The sequence below is a fragment of the Coregonus lavaretus genome, assembly GCF_964263955.1.
Source record: "Coregonus lavaretus genome assembly, chromosome: 10".
NCBI lineage: Eukaryota > Metazoa > Chordata > Actinopteri > Salmoniformes > Salmonidae > Coregonus > Coregonus lavaretus.
The window spans coordinates 13758023-13784406 of NC_139997.1; the positions used below are offsets into that span (position 1 = coordinate 13758023).

Below are 26384 nucleotides of genomic sequence, written 5' to 3' on the forward strand. Positions count from 1 at the left end.
TGAGAGACGGGAACATTTATAATGTACATATAATATAAATGTCAATACTCATCACACTATCGTTGGCATTAGAAAGGATGGATTTAATGTAATGGTGGTTCCAACTGATTTCTCTTTTTTTATTCAAGTGCTCTTGTTTGCTCTTTTTGGGTGGGACACAAACAGACACAGCGAAGGTACTTTATATACTATATATCTTAGGCACCATAGCATAGGTACTTTATATATTAGATACCATAGCCTAGGTACTTTATATATTAGATACCATAGCCTAGGTACTTTATATATTAGATACCATAGCCTAGGTACTTTATATATTAGATACCATAGCCTAGGTACTTTATATATTAGATACCATAGCCTAGGTACTTTATATCTTAGTAAAGACCTTTATGAGTTGCAGCGTAGGTCTTCCTTTGCCAAGCACACAAACAGGTAATAGATAAAAAGGTGGTCTGACTATTATCCCAAATATCAACTCAAAATTACAAAATGGATTTGCCTTTTATTTAATACGGCAGTGATGCGCCAGCCTAGGGACAGTCAACAAAAATGTACATTGTAGATTCAATCGTCATGTATCATTTATAGAAATGTACACTGTAGATTTAATCATGTGTCATTTGTTCAGATCCACTGTTAAACTCCGATGACAGATTCATTCTAGATGATGAAATAAATAAACATGATGTTAGGACTGTTTCTCTGGAGGCCAAGTAACAAAGACCCATCCTACTGTCCTTCACAGAGGAGGAGGGGAGAGGAGAGAGAGGGAGAAGAGAGAGGGAGAAGAGGCACAAGAGAGGAGAGCAGAGAGAGGGAGAAGAGGCACAAGAGAGGAGAGCAGAGAGGGAGAAGAGGAGAGAGGCAGAAAAGAGCAGAGCAGGAGAAGAGGGGAAAACGCTGAGAGAGAGGATACAGAGAGAGAGATAAAGAGAGAGAGATACAGAGAGAGAGGGATGGATACAGAGAGAGAGGGAGGGATACAGAGAGAGAGGGAGGGATACAGAGAGAGAGGGAGGGATACAGAGAGAGAGGAATGGATACAGAGAGAGAGGAATGGATACAGAGAGAGAGCGAGGGATGGATACAGAGAGAGAGCGAGGGATGGATACAGAGAGAGAGCGAGGGATGGATACAGAGAGAGAGCGAGGGATGGATACAGAGAGAGAGCGAGGGATGGATACAGAGAGAGAGCGAGGGATGGATACAGAGAGAGAGCGAGGGATGGATACAGAGAGAGAGCGAGGGATGGATACAGAGAGAGAGCGAGGGATAGATACAGAGAGAGCGAGGGATGGATACAGAGAGAGAGCGAGGGATGGATACAGAGAGAGAGCGAGGGATGGATACAGAGAGAGAGCGAGGGATGGATACAGAGAGAGAGCGAGGGATAGATACAGAGAGAGAGCGAGGGATGGATACAGAGAGAGAGCGAGGGATGGATACAGAGAGAGAGCGAGGGATGGATACAGAGAGAGAGCGAGAGAGAGATACAGAGAGTGAGGGATGGATACAGAGAGCGAGAGGGATACAGAGAGCGAGGGATGGATACAGAGCGAGAGGGATGGATACAGAGAGCGAGGGATGGATACAGAGAGCAAGGGATGGATACAGAGAGCGAGAGGGATAGATACAGAGAGCGAGAGGGATACAGAGAGCGAGGGAGGGATACAGAGAGCGAGAGGGATACAGAGAGTGAGAGAGGGATAGAGAGGGAGGTGAGCCAGGTGCCTAGGCCTGTGTGTTGGTCCCGTTCTTGTCGGGTGGGCCACTGGCTGGGAGGTTGTTGGGAGGGGGAGGAGCGTCTTGGCGGGGGGGCATCCGCTCATTGACCCTGTCTAGACCTCGGGCCTCCTCAAAGGACTGGATCTTATGCTGCGGGTTGAACCCTTGGATGGCTGAAGGAGAGAGATGTAGAGTTTAGCATCAGTGCAGGAATACAGCACACCTCAGGGAGGTATGGGGGTGAAGAGGAAGGTTTAGGCTCTAGTCTACAGTCTAGTAGGTACTAGGTAGTGGTTGGTAGGGGTAATATAAGTATAATATGGTAATGTTTAGTCTAATACAATGTAGGTTTGGTTGTTAGAAGGTTTTGGTGGTTAGACGTAAGACACTTACTTCAAAAACATCAAGGCAGCATGGGCAAACAAACGAGAGAAAGCGATTGAGAACAGGTGGAGGAGAGAGAGAGGGAGTGGAACGAAGTCTGACTTTTTGGTAACTGGCATAAACAGTCTGATACTTTAAGGTCAATAGCCTGATATTTTGTGTTGCTAGTTAAGCTAACTTTTCAGCTAGCATGTTCCTATGTGCTTATGTGAAACCCTGTTTACATAGTGGTTTTGGAGATCAATACTGACTAATGGGCAACATGGTATGTCCACAAAACTCCTCTTAACTTAGTAATATGTATATAAACAACAATAATACACTAACTTTGGAGAGGGAGGAGACAGAGACAGAGACACAGAGAGATGAGAAATGACTTGCGTACCTCGTGCCTCTTCTGCCTGTACGGTAGCTGTGTAAGCGTGAGTAGTAGAGCCATGCCCAAAACATACAGAGAGAGAGTTAACATTACCAACAGACCCAGATCAGTGAGTACTCAATGCATTCAGAGTGTTAAACATCATCTATAGTCAGTGAGTTGTGTTATCAATGTATTCAGTGTTAAACATCATCTATAGTCAGTGAGTTGTGTTATCAATGTATTCAGAGTGTTAAACATCATCTATAGTCAGTGAGTTGTGTTATCAATGTATTCAGAGTGTTAAACATCATCTATAGTCAGTGAGTTGTTATCAATGCAGTCAGTCATAAGATCATTCAACTCCACCCCCAACCCACTTCCCTCTCAACCCTGACACAGGAGTTACACATGACTGTGATTAGTGCAGAAAGGGGTGCAGGAATGTTCTGGGTTTAAGAGATTGATTGAGTTTTAAAGAGAATTTTGCAGGTTAAATGAGAATGTGGATTAGGGATAGGTGAGTGTGTGTGTGAGAGAGAGAGAGGGTGATTTAGTAGTGCGGGTGTGTGAGTGAGTGAGAGAGAGAGGGTGATTTAGTCGTGCGGGTGAGAGAGAGGGTGATTTAGTAGTGCGGGTGTGTGAGTGAGAGAGAGAGAGAGGGTGATTTAGTAGTGCGGGTGTGTGAGTGAGTGAGAGAGAGAGAGTAGTGTGGGTGTGTGAGTCAGGGAGCCCGAGAGAGTAGTGTGGGTGTGTGAGTCAGGGAGCCCGAGAGAGGGGGGTGTGAGGAGGGTTAAGTCTGTTGGTGGGTTTGAGTGCAGGCAAAGGATAAAACAATTCTCTCATGATGCCAGAGTAGTTCAGGTTAGAGTGTGTGTGTGTAGGTATGCATACGTACCGCTCTCCAGGGTCTGCCGTCCTCCAGACAGAACTCCCACAGGCAAGGCCCCGGTGGGGGTCAGCCCCTTCAGCTGTAACACGCTCTCATTCTCCTCTCTGTCAAAAGCATGGTTGTTACAAGGGGGGCACCGTACAAAGACTGGACTGGAAGCTGAACATAACCAAGTCCAGATAGAATCTGTATACAGGTCTTCTTATCAATACCTTTACAGAGGTTGATAACATCTAATCAATGAAACCAGGGAGAGTCAAACACACATGTACCTGAGCACAGAAAAGACGCGGGCCATCTTCCCGATCGCTCGGATCTTATTCCTGATTACCTCCTTCCTCACAGCAGAAGTTCCAGCTGAGAGACAGAGAAAGGGAGAGAGAGAAAGTGAGAGAGGGAGAGAGAAAGGTAGAGAGAGAAATATATATAGAGAGAAAGTGAGAGAGGGAAGGAAGGATAGAGAGAGAAAGGGCGAGAGAAGGGAGGAGAGAGGGAGAAAGAAGGGGGAGAGAGAGGTAAGGGACTGGTGAAACTCACCCTAAACTACCAGCACACATTACACACACCGGCCGTGTTCGAGAGCATCCAAAACCGTGATGTATTATGGGTAAATTGTGACTGACTGATCTACAAATCAAATCGAGTAAATAATATTGAGTAGTTATTTATGATGAAAGGTGATTTTTAGATCAGTCAGTCGACTTTAAAGTCTGCTGCAATGTCGAATGCACCCACACACACACAGCTCAGCTGATACTCAGCTGCCATGTGGCAACAATAGAGGTGTTGATAAATAGAGTGTGGGAAAAAAGTATTTAGTCAGCCACCAATTGTGCAAGTTCTTCCACTTAAAAAGATGAGGGGCCTGTAATTTTCATCATAGGTACACGTCAACTATGACAGACAAAATCCAGAAAATCACATTGTAGGATTTTTAATGAATTTATTTGCAAATTATGGTGGAAAATAAGTATTTGGTCACCTACAAACAAGCAAGATTTCTGGCTCTCACAGACCTGTAACTTCTTCTTTAAGAGGCTCCTCTGTCCTCCACTCGTTACCTGTATTAATGGCACCTGTTTGAACTTGTTATCAGTATAAAAGACACCTGTCCACAACCTCAAACAGTCACACTCCAAACTCCACTATGGCCAAGACCAAAGAGCTGTCAAAGGACACCAGAAACAAAATTGTAGACCTGCACCAGGCTGGGAAGACTGTGGGAGCAATTATTAGGAAATGGAAGACATACAAGACCACTGATAATCTCCCTCGATCTGGGGCTCCACGCAAGATCTCACCCCGTGGGGTCAAAATGATCACAAGAACGGTGAGCAAAAATCCCAGAACCACACGGGGGGACCTAGTGAATGACCTGCAGAGAGCTGGGACCAAAGTAACAAAGCCTACCATCAGTAACACACTACGCCGCCAGGGACTCAAATCCTGCAGTGCCAGACGTGTCCCCCTGCTTAAGCCAGTACATGTCCAGGCCCGTCTGAAGTTTGCTAGAGTGCATTTGGATGATCCAGAAGAGGATTGGGAGAATGTCATATGGTCAGATGAAACCAAAATAGAACTTTTTGGTAAAAACTCAACTTGTCGTGTTTGGAGGACAAAGAATGCTGAGTTGCATCCAAAGAACACCATACCTACTGTGAAGCATGGGGGTGGAAACATCATGCTTTGGGGCTGTTTTTCTGCAAAGGGACCAGGACGACTGATCCGTGTAAAGGAAAGAATGAATGGGGCCATGTATCGTGAGATTTTGAGTGAAAACCTCCTTCCATCAGCAAGGGCATTGAAGATGAAACGTGGCTGGGTCTTTCAGCATGACAATGATCCCAAACACACTGCCCGGGCAACGAAGGAGTGGCTTCGTAAGAAGCATTTCAAGGTCCTGGAGTGGCCTAGCCAGTCTCCAGATCTCAACCCCATAGAAAATCTTTGGAGGGAGTTGAAAGTCTGTGTTGCCCAGCGACAGCCCCAAAACATCACTGCTCTAGAGGAGATCTGCATGGAGGAATGGGCCAAAATACCAGCAACAGTGTGTGAAAACCTTGTGAAGACTTACAGAAAACATTTGACCTGTGTCATTGCCAACAAAGGGTATATAACAAAGTATTGAGAAACTTTTGTTATTGACCAAATACTTATTCTCCACCATAATTTGCAAATAAATTCATTAAAAATCCTACAATGTGATTTTCTGGAATTTTTTTTCTCATTTTGTCTATCATAGTTGACGTGTACCTATGATGAAAATTACAGGCCTCTCTTATCTTTTTAAGTGGGAGAACTTGCACAATTGGTGGCTGACTAAATACTTTTTTCCTCCACTGTATCTGTTGTTGGATCCGTTACGGGTGTTAACTCCATCACCTCTTCACATCTATTTTTGCTCTGTTTTCTGTGAGCTACACTGCACTTCAGTCAAAAACAACTTTCACTTCCTTAAAGGTTTAATTTCCTCTTTGAAGAAACACGTTGCTGCTATATCATAATTTTCATACATTGGAAGTCAATATAAAAGAGTTGTGTGTGAGTGTGTGTTTCTTACCCTCGCAGGTGTCGTCTCCTTCAGACATGAGCTCGTCGTCAGAGCAGATGTTCAGCACGTTAACCAGCATCTCTGTCACTGTAGGAACACACACACAACATTATCACACACACACAGTTATCACACACACACACACACATACACAGTTATCACACACACATTCACATTATCTCACATGGAGGTCAGTTTTGCAAAGGTAACATGAAGCCCAAAGTTATCATACACACCAGTATAACACACACACTCACCCTTCTCGCCTACGAAGGGCAGAGACCAGGTGAAGACGTCCATGAAGTTGGGCAGCCAGTAGGGGTGGGGGGAGCAGTTAAACTGACGGATGTTCATCACATTGTTCTCATACTTCAGCACCGCCGCTACAAGGACACACACATTATCTATCTACCCTGTGTTGCCATGGTTTCTACCCTGTTGTCATGGTTTGAAATGTGGGTAACCTTTGTGTTTGTTTACCTTTGTTGTTGTACACGTCCAGGTAATTCGGAGCAGAGAAGATCGTGATCAGAGAAGGAAAACCCGTCGTCTGGCTTTTCCTGTACATTCTATACCTGAAATACACATTATACAGGAAATACACAGTTTATATCACGAAACAGTATCATACTACTACTACTACTATTATTATTATTAATTAATTATTATCATTAATAATACTCACCCAGCGTCCTGGGCTTCATGTGCTCCTAAAACAGTATCATACTACTACTACTACTACTACTACTATTATTATTATTAATTAATATCAATAATACTCACCCAGCGTCCTGGGCTTCATGTGCTCCTAAAACAGTGTCATACTACTACTAATATTATTATTAATTAATATCATTAATAATACTCACCCAGCGTTCTGGGCTTCATGTGCTCTTAAAACAGTATCATACTACTACTACTAATATTATTATTCATTAATTAATTAATGTCATTAATAATACTCACCCAGCGTCCTGGGCTTCATGTGCTCTTATTACTGACAACAGATTATTGTTCATCAGAAAGTCACATACTGCTGGGTAACTGTAGAAGTAGGAGCAACCTCTAACGGAGTTATGGGCAAAGTGTTCCTGGGACTTCTCAGAGCCGTAGTCTTCTCCAGGGTCCGACCACAGAAGGTCACACATGGGTCCGAATGCAGGGGGCTCCTTAAACCGGTCCAGCTGGTCAACAAAGAGTTAAATATAGTTAAATAACACTGGGGGCCCCTTAAACCGGTCCAGCTGGTCAACACAAAGTTAAAAAACAGTTAATCTACAGGGTTAATCCGGTTAAACACAGTTAAATAACGCCAGGCGCTCCTTAGACCAGTCAAAACCCTTAATAACATAGTCAGCTTAACCAGTTAAAACGATTTAAGACAGAGTTCGAGAGAGTTAACCCAAAGCAGGTCAGGGGTCGTACCTTGCGTATGTCGTCCAGGCAGGTGATTTCGGGGCTCAGGCCTCCGTGGACACACAGGAACTGCTGGTTGAGGAGTGCAGCCAGGGGAAGGCAGTCAAACGCTTCCATACACGCATCATACACACGCTCAGAGTACTTTATCTTACCTAGAACACAACAAAGAGGACATCTTTATTACTATTACACACACACAGCCCCCCCCCCCCCTCCTCCTCCCCTCCCCTCCCCACAGGTCCCCCCCCCACACACAGGCACCCACACAGCCCCCCCCCCCCTCCCCACAGGTCCCCCCACACACACACAAGCACCCACACCCTCCCCCCCTCCCCCCCCACACACACAGGCACCCACACACACCCACACACTAAATACACAAGACCACTCACACTCCTGTTTAAAGGTGAAGTATTCTGTAAGATGTCGACACTCATGGTTTCCTCTGAGTAGGAACAGAGTGGTGGGGTGGTTGATCTTCAGAGTCCACAGGAACAACACACACTGCAGAGAGAGAGTGTGAGATCCCTCATGTTGCTAACACTAGCTATGATCACGACATCTAGGATAAAGGCCAATGGATATGTAATGATATCATTAGAATACACTGGCTTAAATCAGAACCCTCGCACAATATTTTAAAAGTGGGACACAAAACCCAATATTGTGTGTGTGTGTGTGGGGGTTGCTGCTGACTATTTAAAGACGTGCTCCTAAGCCCCGGGTAACAGGCCACGGCTCTAAATGTCAGATGAAACAGCAGATGCAGAAACACACACTGACCTCGATGCTGAAGTATCCTCGATCCACGTAGTCCCCCAGGAACAGGTAGCGGGTGCTGCTGGGGGAGCCGCCCACCTCAAACAGCTTCATCAGGTCAAAGAACTGGCCATGGACATCCCCACACACTGCAACACACACACACACACACACACACACACACACACACACACGAGTTAGAGGTCCGTCTGTCGGAGGATGTTAGGGATTAGTAACAGGTCAGAGGTTACCTGTTATAGGTGCTTCCACCTCCAGCATGCATTTCTCTTGCCGCAGGATGTTGGCTCCATCAGTGATGATGCGTAGAGCTGCTTCCTCCTCCAGGCGGCCCTCCTTAACGAGATGGGTCTTGAGCACCTCAACACTGGGCTTCCCGTCTACATACAGGTCCTTTACCGTCAGCTTGGAGCCAGGGGGGTAGGGCACCGCTACAACACAATACAACATTATTATACAGAATATACACTACTAACACTAACTAATTGATCTATCAAACACCAGGACACACCCTCTAGCACAGGGGTGTCAAACGTCCGGCCCGCAAACGGGTTTAATCCGGCCCGCGAGATGATTTAAAGAAAATGAAGAAAAAAAAAAAACATTTTGTAAAGTATAAAAATGCGCTGCAATTTTTCAATTAAATAAACTGCTGTTCCAATTGCGTCCACTGGATGGCGCAATAGCAATTGTGTTAAGCAAGCAAACTGTTTATACCGGGGCAGAGCAAGTAGGTCAAGCACGTGCAGCCAATGAGCTACTTTGTTTTGCCCGCGATATTTATTACGGCTTCTACTTTTAACATTATGTGCTTTGGCACCCTCATTGCCCCAATATGTCTCTGTCAAAAAAGAGAAAAGTGGACGCAGAGTGCAGAGTGTTCAAAGAAAAATGGTCATCCTATTTATTCACGGAATTGAATGGGAAAGCTGTATGTTTGGTGTGTTCAGAGCATGTTGCAGTGCTGAAAGAATATAACCTTCGGCGCCACTATGTGAGTCTTCATGCCAACAAATATGACAACTTTCAAGGACAGCGGAGATGAGAGAAGGTGAATGAACTGTTGGCGGGTCTGAAGAAACAGCAGTCTGTGTTTACTCACAGCCGAGACATCAGTGACGCTGCAGTGAAAGCTAGCTACCTCATTGCTAATGAAATCGCAGTGGCTTCAAAACCATTTAGTGAGGGTGAATTTGTAAAAACATGCATGATGAAGGCAGCGGAGATTGTGTGCCCTGAAAAGCGGCAGGATTTTGCAAATATCAGCCTGACAAGAAACACAGTTGCAGACAGGATTTCCGATCTTTCAGTGGATTTGGACAGCCAGTTGAAGCAAAAAGTAAAGTCATTTATTGCGTTTTCGGTTGCAATTGATGAAAGCACGGACATTACAGATGTTGCACAACTGGCAATTTTCATCCGCGGAGTTGATGACACATTGACCGTCACCGAGGAGTTCGTGGAGTTGGTGCCGATGACAGATACAACGACAGCAGCTGATATTTTTACCGCACTCGTCGGCGCGCTGGACAGGGTCGGAGTGGACTGGTCCCGCGCTGTCAGCCTGGCTACAGATGGTGCGCCCTCAATGATCGGGAAAAAAGCAGGCGTTGTGACAAAGTTCAGAGAGAAAGTGCAATCTGCATATGGAGGACGTGATTTTTTGACTTTTCACTGTATTTTGCACCAGGAGGCTTTGTGTTGCAAGTCATTAAAGATGGATAACGTCATGAAGGTGGTCATCCAAACTGTTAATTTCATCCGATCCAGAAGCCTGAATCACCGTCAGTTTGACAGCCTTCTCAGAGAGCAAGACCACATCTATGGCCTGCCATACCACACTGAGGTAAGATGGTTAAGCCGAGGTGCTGTGCTGAGGCGTTTCTTTGATTTACGAGAAGAAATTGAACAGTTCATGGAAGAAAAGGGCAAACCAGTGTTAGAATTTCATTCCGCAGAATGGATGCAGGACCTTGCATTTATGGTGGATGTTACAGAGCACCTGAATAACTTGAACAAACAGCTGCAAGGGCGCAACAAAGTTGTCACGCAGTATTATGACAGCATACGTTCTTTCAAGTTGAAGCTGTCATTGTGGGAGACGCAACTTGCCGGTGGTGATGCAGCTCACTTCCCCTGTCTGAAAAATGTGTGCGCGACCCATGTGGCAGACATGAAGCGGTTCAAAGATAAAATAACGGGACTGTTACGGGAGTTTGAGCAACGCTTTCAAGATTTATGTTTATATGTTTTTATGTTGATGTGCTATTGTTTTTAATAGATTTTATTTTATTTGTATATTTAACCTATTCTTGACTCTGTGGTTCTTGCACTTGTTTGGGGAACAGGATTTCATTATTTTTATCTACATTTCTGCCTGAGAAATGACACCCTGATATAGTTCTGTGATCTGTGATATACTTCTGTGAATCACTGAGGCATTGTGTGTTTGTGTGTTCTTTGTCCTCAGAACTTTCAAATAACTTGAGGTGTTTTATGATTAATAGTGATGTTGTGCTTTTGGACACTGTCCTCAGGCTCCAGCTTTATGTTTATATGTTTTTATGTTGATGTGCTATTGTTTTTAATTGATTTTATTTTATTTGTATATTTAACCTATTCTTGACTCTGTGGTTCTTGCACTTGTTTGGGGAACAGGATTTCATTATTTTTATCTACATTTCTGCCTGAGAAATGACACCCTGATATAGTTCTGTGATCTGTGAAACAGTTCTGTTAATCACTGAGGCATTGTGTGTTTGTGTGTTCTTTTTCTTTAGAATTTTCAAATAAACTTGATGTGTTTTATGATTAATAGTGATGTTGTGCTTGTACTATTTTGGACACACTGTCCTCAGGCTCCAGCTTTATGTTGTATGTTGATCGTATTAAAACAAAGAAAACAATCTGAAGTTGTTGTTTTTAAGTTATATATACCATGATTTTTCCGGTCCGGCCCACTTGGGAATAGATTTTCCTCCATGTGGCCCCTGAGCTAAAATGAGTTTGACACCCCTGCTCTAGCATCTCTATTGGTTCATTAAAACCCAGGACACACCCTCTAGCAGCTCTATTGGTTCATTAAAACCCAGGACACACCCTCTAGCATCTATTGGTCAATTGTGCTCAGGACACACCCTCTGGAGGCCTCAGGGTGCCCATCCTTTCACATGAAGATGTGGTGGCTCTAGAGATAGACTGTGTGTGAGTGTGTTGCATGGCTGAGTGAGTGGGTAAAAATAGAGAATCATATTTGCATGAGGACTGGCAGGAATCAGGAAGATCAGATTTGACTGGCAAAAAAACATCTGTATCGGTCTCCCTCCCTCTGGGCTATATTAAGTCCTAGCCACATGAATAGTCTACCATTCATTCATCAGAACCCAGTCTTTTATGTTACCGTCGGGGTGGTGCCAGGTATTGCATCCATAATTCCCTCTGAAAATAGCTAAAATACATTACATTACCAAAAGTATGCGGACACCAACTCGTCGAACATCTCATTCCAAAATCATGGGGATTAATATTGACCCTTTCTTTCTAAAATTAGCCGCCGAAATTGTCACAACCCCTATTACCAGCCTGTTCAACCTCTCTTTCGTATGGTCTGAGATCCCCAGAGATTGGAAAGCTGCCGCGGTCATCGCCCTCTTCAAAGGGGGTGCCACTCTAGACCAAACTGTTACAGACATATATCCATCCTACCCTGCCTTTCCAAAGTATTTGAAAGCCAAGTTAACAAAACAGATCACCGACCATTTCGAATCCCACCGTACCTTCTCCGCTATGCAATCCGGTTTCCGAGCTGGTCATGGGTGCACCTCAGCCACGCTCAAGGTCCTAAATGATATAATAACCCAGATCGATAAAAGACAGTACTGTGCAGCCGTCTTCATTGACCTGGCCAAGGCTTTTGACTCTGTCAATCACCGCATTCTTATTGGCAGACTAAATAGCCTTGGTTTCTCACATGACTGCCTTGCCTGCTTCACCAACTACTTCTCAGATAGAGTTCAATGTGTCAAATCAGAGGGCCTGTTGTCTGGACCTATGGCAGTCTCTATGGGGGTGCCAAAGGGTTAAATTCTCGGGCCGACTCTATTCTCTGTGTATATCAATGATGTCGCTCTTGCTGCTGGTGACTCTCAGATCCACCTCTACGCAGACGACACCATTTTGTATACATCTGGCCCTTCATTGGACACTGTCACTGTATTAACAAACCTCCAAACGAGCTTCAACGCCATACAACACTCCTTCCGTGGCCTCCAACTGCTCTTAAACGCTAGTAAAACTAAATGCATGCTCTTCAATCGAACGCTGCTTGCACCCGCCTGCCCGACTAGAATCACTACTCTCGGTGGGTCTGACTTAGAATATGTGGACAACTACAAATATCTAGGTGTCTGGTTAGACTGTAAACTCTCCTTCCAGACTCACATTAAGCATCTCCAATCAAAAGTTAGATCTAGAATCGGCTTTCTATTTCGCAACAAAGTCTCCTTCACTCATGCTGCTAAACATGCCCTCGTAAAACTGACTATCCTACCGATCCTTGACTTCGGCGATGTCATTTACAAAATAGCTTCCAACACTCTACTCAGCAAATTGGATGTAGTCTATCACAGTGCCATCCGTTTTGTCACCAAAGCCCCATATCCTACCCACCATTGTGGCTGGCCCTCACTACATATTCGTCGCCAAACCCACTGGCTCCAGGTCATCTATAAATCATTTCTAGGCAAATCCCATTGGTCACCATAGCAACACCCACCCGTAGTATGCGTTCCAGCAGGTATATTTCACTGGTCATCCCCAAAGCCAACACCTCCTTTGGTCACCATTCCTTCCAGTTCTCTGCTGCAAATGACTGGAACGAACTGCAAAAATCTCTGAAGCTGGAGACACTCATCTCCCTCACTATCTTTACTCATCAGTTGTCAGAGCAGCTTACCGATCACTGCACCTGTACACAGCCCATCTGTAATTAGCCCACCCAACTACCTCATCCCCATATTGTTATTTATTTTGCTCATTTGCACCCCAGTATCTCTATTTGCACATCATCTTCTGCACATCTATTACTCCAGTGTTAATACTAAATTATAATTGTAATTATTTTGCACTATAGCCTATTTATTGCCTTACCTCCATAACTTGCTACATTTGCACACACTGTATATATATTTTCTATTGTGTTATTGACTGTACGTTTTGTTTATTCCATATGTAACTCTGTGTTGTTGTTGTTTTTACCGCACTGCTTTGCTTTATCTTAGCCAGGTCGCAGTTGTAAATGAGAACTTGTTCTCAACTGGCTTACTTGGTTAAATAAAAGGTGAAATAAAATAAATAAAAATAACAGCCTCCACTTTTCTGGGAATGCTTTCCACTAGATGTTGGAACATTGCTGCAGGGATTTGCATCCATTCAGCCACAAGAGCATTAATGAGGTCGGACACTGATGTTTCGGGCGATTAGGGCTGGGCTTGCAGTTGGCGTTCCAATTCAAATGTCAATGTCACATGCACAAGTACAGTGAAATGCCTTTCTTGCCAACACAAAACCCAACAATGCAATAATCAATAACAATGTATTACTAGAAAAAAACACGAGAAATAAGAACAGGAAATATGAAATACACAATTAAGTAAGTAAGCATACTATATACAGGAAATATTTTAAAAAGTCAGATGGAGGTAGATATGTATAGGGATAAGGGGGCTAGGCAACAGGATAAAATAAACCGAGTAGCAGCAGCTTGCATGTGAGTGTGTAGAGTCAGTATAAATGTATGTGCGAGTGAGCAAATTATGCGGTGAGTGAGTGTTTGTGTGCGTGTATGTTGACGTGACAGTGTGTATGTGTAGGGCCCTGTGAGTGTGCATATAGACAGTGCAAAGATTGAAATAAAAGGTAAATAAATATACAAGGTAAACTCAGATAGTCCGTGTAGCTATTTTGTTAGCTATTTATCAGCCGTATTGCTTGGAGATAGAAGCTGTTCCAAGAGCCTGTTGGTGTCAGACTTGATGCACCGGTACCTCTTGCCGTACGCCAGCAGAGAGAATAGTCTATGGCTTGGGTGGTTGGAGTCTTTGATTTTCCAGGCCTTCTTTTCACACCGCCTGATATAGAGGTCCTGGATGGCAGGGAGTTCGGCCCCAGTGATGTACTGGGCTGTCCTGATATAGAGGTCCTGGATGGCAGGGAGCTGGGCCCCAGTGATGTACTGGGCTGTCCTGATATAGAGGTCCTGGATGGCAGGGAGCTGGGCCCCAGTGATGTACTGGGCTGTCCTGATATAGAGGTCCTGGATGGCAGGGAGCTGGGCCCCAGTGATGTACTGGGCTGTCCTGATATAGAGGTCCTGGATGGCAGGGAGCTCAGCCCCAGTGATGTACTGGGCTGTCCTGATATAGAGGTCCTGGATGGCAGGGAGCTGGGCCCCAGTGATGTACTGGGCTGTCCTGATATAGAGGTCCTGGATGGCAGGGAGCTCAGCCCCAGTGATGTACTGGGCTGTCCTGATATAGAGGTCCTGGATGGCAGGGAGCTCGGCCCCAGTGATGTACTGGGCTGTCCCCACAACCCTCTGTAGCGCCATGTGATCCAGGGCGGTGCTATTGCCATGCCAAGCAGTGATGGAAACAGAAAATATTTACCAAATAAACTAAAGTAAAAAATAATAAAAAGTAACACAATAAAATAACAATAACGAGGCTATATCCAGGGAGTATGGGTGGTCCTCTGTAGCTCAATTGGTAGAGCATGGCGCTTGTAACGCCAGGGTAGTGGGTTCGATCCCCGGGACCACCCATACGTAAAAATGTATGCACATATGACTAAGTCGCTTTGGATAAAAGCGTCTGCTAAATGGCATATTATTATATTATTAAGAGTACCGGGACCGAGTCAATGTGCGTGGGTACAGGTTAGTCGAGGTAATTTGTACATGTAGGTAGGGGTAAAGTGACTATACATAGATAATAGACAGCGGGTAGCAGCAGTGTAAAAACAAATGGAGGGGGGGGGGGGGGCTGGGGGGGTCAATGTAAATAGTCCGGGTGGTCATTTTATTAAGTGTTCAGCAGTCTTATGGATTGGGGGTAGAAGCTGTTAAGGACCCGTTTGGTACTAGACTTGGGACTTCGGTACTGCTTGCCGTGTGGTAGCAGAGAGAACAGTCTATGACTTGGGTGACTTATGCGCTCAATGGTACAGTTGTAGAACCTTTTCAGGATTTGAGGGCCCATGCCAAACTTTTTCAACCTCCTGAGGGGGAAGGGGCACTGCCGCACCTTCTTCACGACTGTGCGTTTGGACCATTTTAAGTCTTTAGTGATTTGGACACCGAGGAACTTGAAGCTGTCTACCTGCTCCACTGCCACCCCGTCGATGTGGATGGGGGCGTGCTCGCCCCCCGCTTTCCTGTAGTCCACGATCAGCTCCTTGGTCTTGCTGACGTTGAGGGAGAGGTTGTTGCTCCGGCAGCACACTGCCAGGTCACTGACCTCCTCCCTGTAGGTTGACTCATCGTCACTGGTGATCACCACCGTTGTGTCGTCAGCGAACTTGATAATGGTGTTGGAGTCGTGCGTGGCCACGCAGTCGTGGGTGAACAGGGAGTAAAGGAGGGGACTAAGCACACACCCCTTGTGGGGCCCCCCGTGTTGAGGGTCAGCGTGGCGGAGGTGATATTGCCTACCGTCAACACCTAGGGTCGGCCCGTCAGGAAGTCCAGGATCCAGTTGCAGAGGGAGGTGTTCAGACCCATAGTCCTAAGCTTGGTGACGAGCTTGGATGGGACAATGGTGTTGAACGCTGAGCTGTAGTTAATGAACAGCATTCTCACATAGGTATTCCTCTTATCTAGGTGGGTGAGGGCAGTGTGTAGAGTAATAGAGATTGCGTCATCTATGGATCTGTTGGGGCGGTATGCAAATTGGAGTGGGTCTATGGTGGAGTGAATGTGTGCCATAACCAGCCTCTCAAAACACTTCATGATTACAGAAGTGAACGCTACATAGCGGTAGTCATTGTGGCATGAAGCCTTGGAGTTCTTAGGAACAGGGATGATGGTGGTCATCTTAAAACATGTGGGGATTACAGACTGGGACAAGGAGAGGTTGAAAACTACAGTGAATATGCCTGCCAGCTGTTCTGCACATGCTCTGAGAACGAGCCCTGGAATACCGTAAGGGCCCGCTGCCTTGTGGGTGTTGATCCCAAAGGTGTTCGATGGGTTTGAGGTCAGGGCTCTGTACAGACCAGTCAAATTCTTCCACACCAATCTTGACAAACCATTTCTGTATGGACCTCGCTTTGTGCACAGGGGAATTGTCATGCTGTTGGAAGCACAGAATTGTCTAGAATGTCATTGTATGCTGTAGATTTCCCTTCACTGGAACTAAGGGGCTTAGCCCGAAAAATGAAAAACAGCCCCAGACGTTATTCCTCCTCCACCAAACTGTACAGTTGGCACTATGCATTGGGGCAGGTAACGTTCTCCTGGCATCCGCCAAACCCAGTTTAGTCCGTCGGACTGCCAGACGGTGAAGTGTGATTCATCACTCCAGAGAACGCGTTTCCACTGCTCCAGTGTCCAATGGCAGCGAGCTTTACACCACTCCAGCCGACACTTGGCATTGCGCATGGTGATCTTAGGCTTGTGTGAGGTTGCTCGGCCATTTAATGAAGCTCCCGATGAAGTTTTTATGCTGATGTTGCTTCCAGAGGCAGTTTGGAACCTGGAAGTGAGTGTGGCTGAAATAGCCGAATCAACTAATTTGAAGGGGTGTTTGGAACTCGGTAGTGAGTGTTGCAACCGAGGACAGACCATTTTTATGCACTATCCGCTTCAGCACTTGGCAGTCCCGTTCTGGGAGCTTGTGTGTTCTACCACTTCGCGGCTGAGCCGTTGTTGCTCCTAGACGTATCCACTTCACAATAACAGCACTTACAGTTGACCTGGGCAGCTCTAGCATTTCACAAAATGACTTGTTGGAAAGGTGGCATCCTATGACGGTGCCACATTGAAAGTCACTAAGCTCTTCAGTAAGGCCATTCTACTGCCAATGTTTGTCTATGGAGATTGCATGGCTGTGTGCTCGATTTTATACACCTGTCAGCAATGGGTGTGGCTGAAATAGCCAAATCTACTAATGTGAAGGGGTATCCACATACTTTTGTTTATATAGTGTATTTCTTCTCTCCATCTCTCTACCTCTATCGGCCCAGTTAGTGTAAAACTTCAACACAGAAGCAGGTCACACAGACAGACGGAGCCAATCATGTCAAACAAAAAGGTTAATCTTATCTAACCCATACGCCACATACTGGTTCATCATATCCACACTACACACACTAGTCCCGGGCAGAGCTCCTGTATATAACAGGGCCCAGGGCAGAGCTCCTGTATATAACAGGGCCCAGGGCAGAGCTCCTGTATATAACAGGGCCCAGGGCAGAGCTCCTGTATATAACAGGGCCCAGGGCAGAGCTCCTGTATATAACAGGGCCCAGGGCAGAGCTCCTGTATATAACAGGGCCCAGGGCAGAGCTCCTGTATATAACAGGGCCCAGGGCAGAGCTCCTGTATACGATAGGGCCCAGGGCAGAGCTCCTGTATATAACAGGGCCCAGGGCAGAGCTCCTGTATATAACAGGGCCCAGGGCAGAGCTCCTGTATATAACAGGGCCCAGGGCAGAGCTCCTGTATATAACAGGGCCCAGGGCAGAGCTCCTGTATATAACAGGGCCCAGGGCAGAGCTCCTGTATATAACAGGGCCCAGGGCAGAGCTCCTGTATATAACAGGGCCCAGGGCAGAGCTCCTGTATATAACAGGGCCCAGGGCAGAGCTCCTGTATATAACAGGGCCCAGGGCAGAGCTCCTGTATATAATAGGGCCCAGGGCAGAGCTCCTGTATATAACAGGGCCCAGGGCAGAGCTCCTGTATACGATAGGGACCAGGGCAGAGCTCCTGTATATAACAGGGCCCAGGGCAGAGCTCCTGTATATAATAGGGCCCAGGGCAGAGCTCCTGTATATAACAGGGCCCAGGGCAGAGCTCCTGTATACGATAGGGACCAGGGCAGAGCTCCTGTATATAACAGGGCCCAGGGCAGAGCTCCTGTATATAACAGGGCCCAGGGCAGAGCTCCTGTATATAATAGGGCCCAGGGCAGAGCTCCTGTATATAACAGGGCCCAGGGCAGAGCTCCTGTATATAACAGGGCCCAGGGCAGAGCTCCTGTATATAACAGGGCCCAGGGCAGAGCTCCTGTATATAACAGGGCCCAGGGCAGAGCTCCTGTATACGATGGGGCACAGGGCAGAGCTCCTCGACAGGGCCCATTTCCATACATGTATGAAGCCAGTGTCATTACACAGGCAGAGCGATGCAGCTGGCTGGCCTGATCAGGTTGCCATCGGTAACTAAGCCAAAAGGTCAAAACGTCAATCCTCACAGAGCACTGACAACAAACACACACGTCTCTGACCAAAACTGATTATTGATCGCAGCAAATGACACTTAACAAAAATATAAACGCAACATGTAAAGTGTTGGTCCCATGTTTCATGAGCTGAAATAAAAGATACCAGAAATGTTCCATACGCACAAAAAGCTTATTTCCCTCAAATGTTGTGCACAAATTTGTTCACATCCCTGTTAGTGCGCATTTCTCCTTTGCCAAGATAATCCATCTATCTGACAGGTGTGGCATATCAAGAAGCTGCTTAAACAGCATGATCATTACAAAGGTGCACCTTGTGCTGGGGACAATAAAAGGCCACAAATGTGCTGTTTGTCACACGCCACAGATACAATTGGCATGCTGACTGCAGGAATGTCCACCAGAGCTGTTGCCAGAAAATGTAATGTTCATTTCTCTACCATAAGCCACCTCCAACATCATTTTAGACAATTTGGCAGTAAGTCCAACCGGCCTCACAACCGCAGACCACGTGTAACCACGTCAGCCCAGGACCTCCGGGATCGTCTGAGTCCAGCTACCCGGACAGCTATTCACAAACTGTCAGAAACAGTCTCAGGGAAGCTCATCTGTGTGCTTGTTGTCCTCACCAGGGTGTTGACCTGACTGCAGTTTGGCGTCATAACTGACTTCAGTGGGCAAATGCTCACCTTCAATGGTCACTGGCATGCTGGAGAAGTGGGCTCATCGTGGATGAATCCTTATTTCAACTGTACCGGGCAGATGGCAGACAGTTTGCTGATGCCAACGGTTTGCTGATGCCAACGTTGTGAACAGAGTGCCCCATGGTGGCGGTAGGGTTATGGTATGGGCAGGCATAAGCTACGGACAACGAACACAATTGCATTTTATCGATGGCAATTTGAATGCACAGAGATACCGTGACGAGATCCTGAGGCCCATTGTCGTGCCATTCATCACCTCATGTTTCAGCATGATAATGCATGGCACCATGTCACACAGATCTGTAAACAATTCCTGGAAGCTGAAAATGTCTCCAGTTCTGAAAATGTCTCCAGTTCTGGCCTGCATACTTACCAGACATGTCACTTATTGAGCCTGTTTGGGATACTCTGGATCGACCTGTACGACAGCGTGTAACAGTTCCCACCGATATCCAGCAACTTCGCACAGTCATTGAAGAGGAGTGGGACAACATTTCACAGGCCACAATCAACAGCTTGATCAACTCAATGCGAAGGAGATGTGTCGTGCTGCATGAGGCAAATGGTGGTCACACCAGATACTGACTGGTTTTCTGATCCACGCCCCTACTTTTTTTTTTTTTTTTAAGGCATCTGTGACCGACAGATGCATATCTGTATTCCCATTCATGTGAAATACATAGATTAGGGCCTAATGAATTGATTTCAAATGACTGACTTCCTTATATGAACTGTAACTCTTTAAAATAAAAAAGAATTTTAAAATGCATGCTCGCCTGGTACTAGAAACATTTAAAGATGGAATCCTTAATGGTGAAACTTCCACGTCCATTTGGAATATTACAACAACAAAGAAGTTACTGCAAACAACGAACACTGTTTTTCCCCCTCGGACATCATTGCACACAATATATACTGAAAAAATAAACATTTTTGCGACACTCCTCAGCTCGGCTACAAAAACAATAACAACGGTGGTGGGGTCGGCCAGTGGCGTCGTTTCCCCATACTGCGGCATAGGTTGCTTTCTTTTGACAAACAACAGTGTGTAACTAATCAACAATATTAGCATGAGATGTGTTCTGCAAAAATTTATGGATTCTATTGTAATACCAATTTATCATCACCTCCATGCTGCCACTGTTTTGGTACACAGAAGTTTGGGTAAACCTTATTGGCCTAAAAAGCAGTTTGTTATATGGTTGAAAGTAATAAGACAACATTTTGGCCATTTTAATTTGATTGTAGGGAATGGGATAGAAATAAGTTGTTTTTGTGACCAGTAGGCCTAACTACCCGGTTAGTGTAAATGACAAACAAAACAATTGGTGGGAAAATGTGTGAATCTTCTAGTGCTGTAGATCTGACATGCCTCGGCAGGCTTCCACACTGACTCATTTCCCTTAAAAAGTTGGCAGAACAACATTTGGTGCAACAGGCCTAGGCCTATACAACATTAAGCAAGCGCAGGCTTGCTAGATCTATTGAATTTACAGTTGGCCCAGAACAGAGCAGCACGGCTGGCCCTTAAAATGTACACGGAGGGCTAATATCAAGAGCATGCATGTCAAACTCTCCTGGCTCAAAGTAGAGGAGAGATTGACTGCATTACTACTTTGTGAGGGGTATTGATGTGTTAAAAGCACCGAACTGTCGGTTCAAACAGCTAACACACAGCTCAGACACCCTACATACCTCACAAGACATGCCACCAGGGGTCTCGTCAAAGTCCCTAAGTCCAGAACAGAGGCTGGGAAACGCACAGTATTACATAGAGCCATGACTACAGTCGTGGTCAAAAGTTTTGAGACTGACACAAGTATTGGTCTTCACAAAGTTCGCTGCTTCAGTGTTATGAGATATTTTTGTCAGATGTTACTATGGTATACTGAAGTATAATTACAAGCATTCCATAAGTGTCAAAGGCTTTTATTGACAATTACATGAAGTTTATGCAAAGAGTCAATATTTGCAGTGTTGACCCTTCTTTTTCAAGACCTATGCAATCCACCCTCGCATGCTGTCAATTAACTTTTGGGCCACATCCTGACTGATGGCAGCCCATTCTTGCATAATCAATGCTTGGAGTTTGTCAGAATTTGTGGGTTTTTGTTTGTCCACCCGCCTCTTGAGGATCGACCACAAGTTCTCAATGGGATTAAGGTCTGGGGAGTTTCCTGGCCATGGACCCAAAATGTCGATGTTTTGTTCCCCGAGCCAGTTAGTTATCACTTTTGCCTTATGGCAAGGTGCTCCATCATGCTGGAAAAGGCATTGGTCGTCACCAAACTGTTCTTGGATGGTTGGGAGAAGTTGCTTTCGGAGGATGTGTTGGTACCATTCTTTATTCATGGCTGTGTTCTTAGGCAAAATTGCGAGTGGGTCCACTCCCTTGGCTGAGAAGCAACCCCACACATGAATGGTCTCAGGATGCTTTACTGTTGGCATGACACAGGACTGATGGTAGCGCTCACCTTGTCTTTTCCGGACAAGCTTTTTTCCGGATGCCCCAAACAATCGGAAAGGGGATTCATCAGAGAAAATGACTTTACCCCAGTCCTCAGCAGTCCAATCCCTGTACCTTTTGCAGAATATCAGTCTGTCCCTGATGTTTTTCCTGGAGAGAAGTGGCTTCTTTGCTGCCCTTCTTGACACCAGGCCATCCTCCAAAAGTCTTTGCCTCACTGTGCGTGCAGACGCACTCGCACCTGCCTGCTGCCATTCCTGAGCAAGCTCTGCACTGGTGGTGCCCCGATCCCGCAGCTGAATCAACTTTAGGAGACTATCCTGGCGCTTGCTGGACTTTCTTGGGCACCCTGACACCTTCTTCACAACAATTGAACCTCTCTCCTTGAAGTTCTTGATGATCCGATAAAAGGTTGATTTAGGTGCAATCTTACTAGCAGCAATATCCTTGCCTGTGAAGCCCTTTTTGTGCAAAGCAATGATGACGGCATGTGTTTCCTTGCAGGTAAACATGGTTAACAGAGGAAGAACAATGATTTCAAGCACCACCCTCCTTTTAAAGCTTCCAGTCTGTTATTCTAACTCAATCAGCATGACAGAGTGATCTCCAGCCTTGTCCTCGTCAACACTCTCACCTGTGTTAATGAGAGAATCACTGACATGATGGCAGCTGGTCCTTTTGTGGCAGGGCTGAAATGCAGTGGAAATGTTTTGGGGGATTAAGTTAATTTTAATGGCAAAGAGGGACTTTGCAATTAATTGCAATTCATCTGATCACTCTTCATGACATTCTGGAGTATATGCAAATTGCCATCATCAAAACTGAGGCAGCAGACTTTGTGAAAATTAGTATTTGTGTCATTCTCAAAACTTTTGACCACGACTGTACATACAACTATTCCACATCAAGTAACTCAAGCTAGCAGTAAAATCCCCGCCCCCCCCCAAATAATAGATAAAAAACGTACTTTGGACACACACACAAAGACTGTAATATTGTACTGTTGTAATACTGTACATTTTATATTGTAAATGTGTAATGGTGGAGCAGTGTACATTTTGTACAGTGCACAATGTCTTGTCTGATGTAGACTATGATGTAGACTATTGTTTTGTTCTTGTTTGGACCCCAGGAAGAGTAGCGACTGCCTTGGCAGCAGCTGATGGGGATCCCAATAAAATACTAAATGCCCCAGGAATCCTTTTTTTATTCTACCGGTAATGTCAGCAGATTAAGATGATTTTGACTTGTTACACAAGTGACGTGTGTGTCATTTCATGTTTTTTTCCATTTAATTTCATGTGTACTATGGCAGCTAAAAGCTGAATTACAGAAACACATACAATAAACACATTTTCAATGAATAAGATACAACAAAATCTAAACGTCAGGGAGTTGAGGTAAGAATGGAGGTAGACCAGTCTGAAAGAATGGAGGTAGACCAGTCTGAAAGAATGGAGGTAGACCAGTCTGAAAGAATGGAGGTAGACCAGTCTGAAAGAATGGAGGTAGACCAGTCTGAAAGAATGGAGGTAGACCAGTCTGAAAGAATGGAGGTAGACCAGTCTGATTGGTGGAGGGAGATTCACAGCCACAGCCAGGGAGGGAGAGGGGAGTATCTTGGTCAGCCACAGCCAGGGAGGGAGAGGGGAGTATCTTGGTCAGCCACAGCCAGGGAGGGAGAGGGGAGTATCTTGGTCAGCCACAGCCAGGGAGGGAGAGGGGAGTATCTTGGTCAGCCACAGCCAGGGAGGGAGAGGGGAGTATCTTGGTCAGCCACAGCCAGGGAGGGAGAGGGGAGTATCTTGGTCAGCCACAGCCAGGGAGGGAGAGGGGAGTATCTTGGTCAGCCACAGCCAGGGAGGGAGAGGGGAGTATCTTGGTCAGCCACAGCCAGGGAGGGAGAAGGGAGTATCTTGGTCAGCCACAGCCAGGGAGGGAGAGGGGAGTATCTTGGTCACAGTCACAGCCAGGGCGAGGGGAGTATCTTGGTCACAGTCACAGCCAGGGGAGTATCTTGGTCACAGCCAGGGCGAGGGGAGTATCTTGGTCACAGTCACAGCCAGGGCGAGGAGAGTATCTTGGTCACAGTAACAGCCAGGGCGAGGGGAGTATCTTGGTCACAGTAACAGCCAGGGCGAGGGGAGTATCTTGGTCACAGTAACAGCCAGGGCGAGGGGAGTATCTTGGTCACAGTAACAGCCAGGGCGAGGGGAGTATCTTGGTCACAGTAACAGCCAGGGCGAGGGGAGTATCTTGGTCACAGTAACAGCCAGGGCGAGGAGAGTATCTTGGTCAGTCACAGCCAGGGAGGTCAGTGGTCATAGAGTCAAACTGTAGGCCTATGTGAGTGTGAGTGTGTGTGTGTGTGTGTGTAGGCTAGCATTGTGATCGATCGTGTGTGTAGCCCAGTGCTGTCTGTAGGATGGTTAACCTGGCGGCATCTGAGAGAGGCAGGTTTAATGACCTCATCAGCTTGATGCTCCTAAGCCTCACTAACCCACTGAACCTATCACACACTCACACACTTTGGGTCCACAACAAAGGACATTGTCATAAAGAAAGGAAGGCCCTAAAGAGGAAGGCCCTAAAAATTGTCAAAGACTCCAGCCACCCTAGTCATAGACTGTTCTCTCTGCTACCGCACGGCAAGCGGTACCGGAGCGCCAAGTCTAGGTCCAAAAGGCTTCTTAACAGCTTCTACCCCCAAGCCATAAGACTCCTGAACAGCTAATCAAATGGCTACCCGGACTATTTGCATTGCTCTTTAATAATTTTTTTGTTATCTATTTTTTACTTAACACTTCGTTTTCTTAAAACCGCATTGTTGGTTAAGGGCTTGTAAGTAAGCATTTCACTGTAAGGTCAACACCTGTGACAAATAACATTTGACTTGAAAGAGGTCATCACAGTTCTTGGAGCTCCTCAATCCTACTTGGTCCTCTTCACTCCCTGTGGAGCGTAAGTCCAAACCCTCAGTCCTGTTGTTGTTTTCATAACATAACAGGGTTACAGTTAGGGTTAGATCAGGCTACATACAGTAAGTCTACCTGCTACCATTCATAAATACCTGCTACAGTTGAGACAGAGCTGTAGTTATGCACTGTTAGGCTTGCCATCTGCATGCTGTACAAGTCCATTACAAATGTCAAATAGAAGCCTATATTTCAAAAGCAACTGTTGCAAGTTGGTAGCTATCCCCCCCCCCCCCCCCCCCCCCCCCCCCCCCCAATAGGTCGCCCAGGTTGTAAATCAAAAGACCCTCTCCATGCCACTCAATCCACTGACAGTCATTCAGCATATGCAGCAGGAACCCTGGGTGTGTGCATGCTGTGGTATTACCCACCACAAGAGGTTGGTGGCACCTTAATTGGGGAGGATGGACTCGTGGTAATCGCTGGAGAAGAATATGTGGAACGGTATCAAATACATCAAACATATGGCTTCCATGTGTTTGATGCCATTCCATTTGCTCCCTTCCAGCCATTATTATGAGCCATCCTCCACTGACACACACTCTTTCTCTCTCACACCTCCCTGGTCTACTGAGCCAGACACACATAAAAGACAGACACTTGAGAACACACACGTGTGACAGTCAGATAAAACAAAAAATTTAATCTAGCTAGGAGGCTCAAAAACATCTGACTACCTAGCTAGTTTGTTACTACAAGATTGATGGCCAAATCTAAGTTATTTGGTGTAAAATATTTATTAGCTGTCTAGTATACTTCATTTTATCATGACATGTCATCCTAGTACTGCATACTAACAAGCTAACTAGGAAATGAACAAATACCATTAACATTATCCCACTTGTTCCAATCAAGCCAAATACAATGAGCAACTTAACGATCTAAGTAGCTAGTTAGTTGGCACGAAGCATATTTTCCTTACTGGTGCATCTACAGCCAAGCTAGCTAGTTAGTTAGTTAGCTTGATTACTAGTTAGCTGTAATCATCGTGTATTAGCTGCTAGCTAGCTAACTTCCTGCAACCACTTGCTGAATTAAGAGATAAGATTGCATAGCTACCTTTAATGGGCCGCTCCGTGGTAGACAGTTTGGTTGGTATTTGGTCTTTCGTCACCGACATCTCGGTGTATCTGCCCCAGCAGGAAACAGCTAGCTAATGGTGTGAATTCCTCGGCGTAGCTAGCAGGCTAGCTAGTGAAATGAGCTAGCCGTGCTAGCTCCAACAACACCTCTGAATCCGCAGCCGTCCTCTCCGGCAGCGGGCTAGCACACTGGGGCAGCGCAGATCAACTGGGCAGGAACGTAATTTAGCTAGCTAGATGTGGCGAGGGGGGAGGGGAGGGGAAGATCACTTTAACCACTAAATTACAGCTTTCTTCCAGCCTTGTCTCCCTGCCCTGCGCTGCGGAGCCTGAGGTAGCTAGTTAGCCAACTGCTGTCAAATTCTCTGTCAGATGAATAGACCGCTCCGGTCCAGGAAACGATTTCCAACCAATCTCACTGTTAGCCACTTTGCTCAGGTTTACACACCGCACCTCAGTTCATGTCTTACTTTCATCTGTTTGTTCTTGGCTGTACCTAATCTGATCCAGGCCTCTAGGTTTGGGTTTTAGTCGTGATCAAATGTATCGTCCAGATTGCTGTCGGATTACTGTAGCTAATCCACCAC

At 45.8% G+C, this 26384-nt stretch overlaps 1 protein-coding gene across 2 annotated transcripts; it reads right to left on the reverse strand.

Annotated features, from left to right (window-relative positions):
• Positions 1–485: 485 nt before the first annotated feature.
• Positions 486–26384, reverse strand: LOC311136169 (serine/threonine-protein phosphatase 2B catalytic subunit gamma isoform-like). Of its 2 annotated transcripts, XM_084170261.1 has the most exons (13): positions 25775–25920; positions 8343–8540; positions 8116–8240; positions 7725–7836; positions 7339–7484; positions 6880–7097; positions 6394–6488; positions 6171–6296; positions 5923–6000; positions 3635–3719; positions 3369–3466; positions 2498–2524; positions 486–1901 (listed from the first exon to the last, which is right to left on the reverse strand). In XM_084170261.1, exons 1-13 carry the CDS (start codon positions 25833–25835, stop codon positions 1735–1737), a joined length of 1536 nt encoding a protein of 511 aa, XP_084026387.1. In that variant the 5' UTR covers positions 25836–25920; the 3' UTR covers positions 486–1734. The 2 variants fall into 2 exon arrangements, with proteins under 2 accessions (XP_084026387.1, XP_084026388.1); XM_084170262.1 differs by lacking the exon at positions 2498–2524 and having other exon boundaries at positions 25775–26384.

Excerpts from the sequence above, each read along its gene's own strand:
- LOC311136169 (XM_084170261.1), bottom strand. The coding sequence starts at position 25,835 with ATGTCGGTGACGAAAGACCAAATACCAACCAAACTGTCTACCACGGAG. Across the intron at positions 3,467-3,634 it reads CGCGTCTTTTCTGTGCTCAG|AGAGGAGAATGAGAGCGTGT; the intron begins GTACATGTGTGT and ends TGCTTTTGACAG. Across the intron at positions 1,902-2,497 it reads ACAGGCAGAAGAGGCACGAG|CCATCCAAGGGTTCAACCCG; the intron begins GTACGCAAGTCA and ends TCTCTCCTTCAG.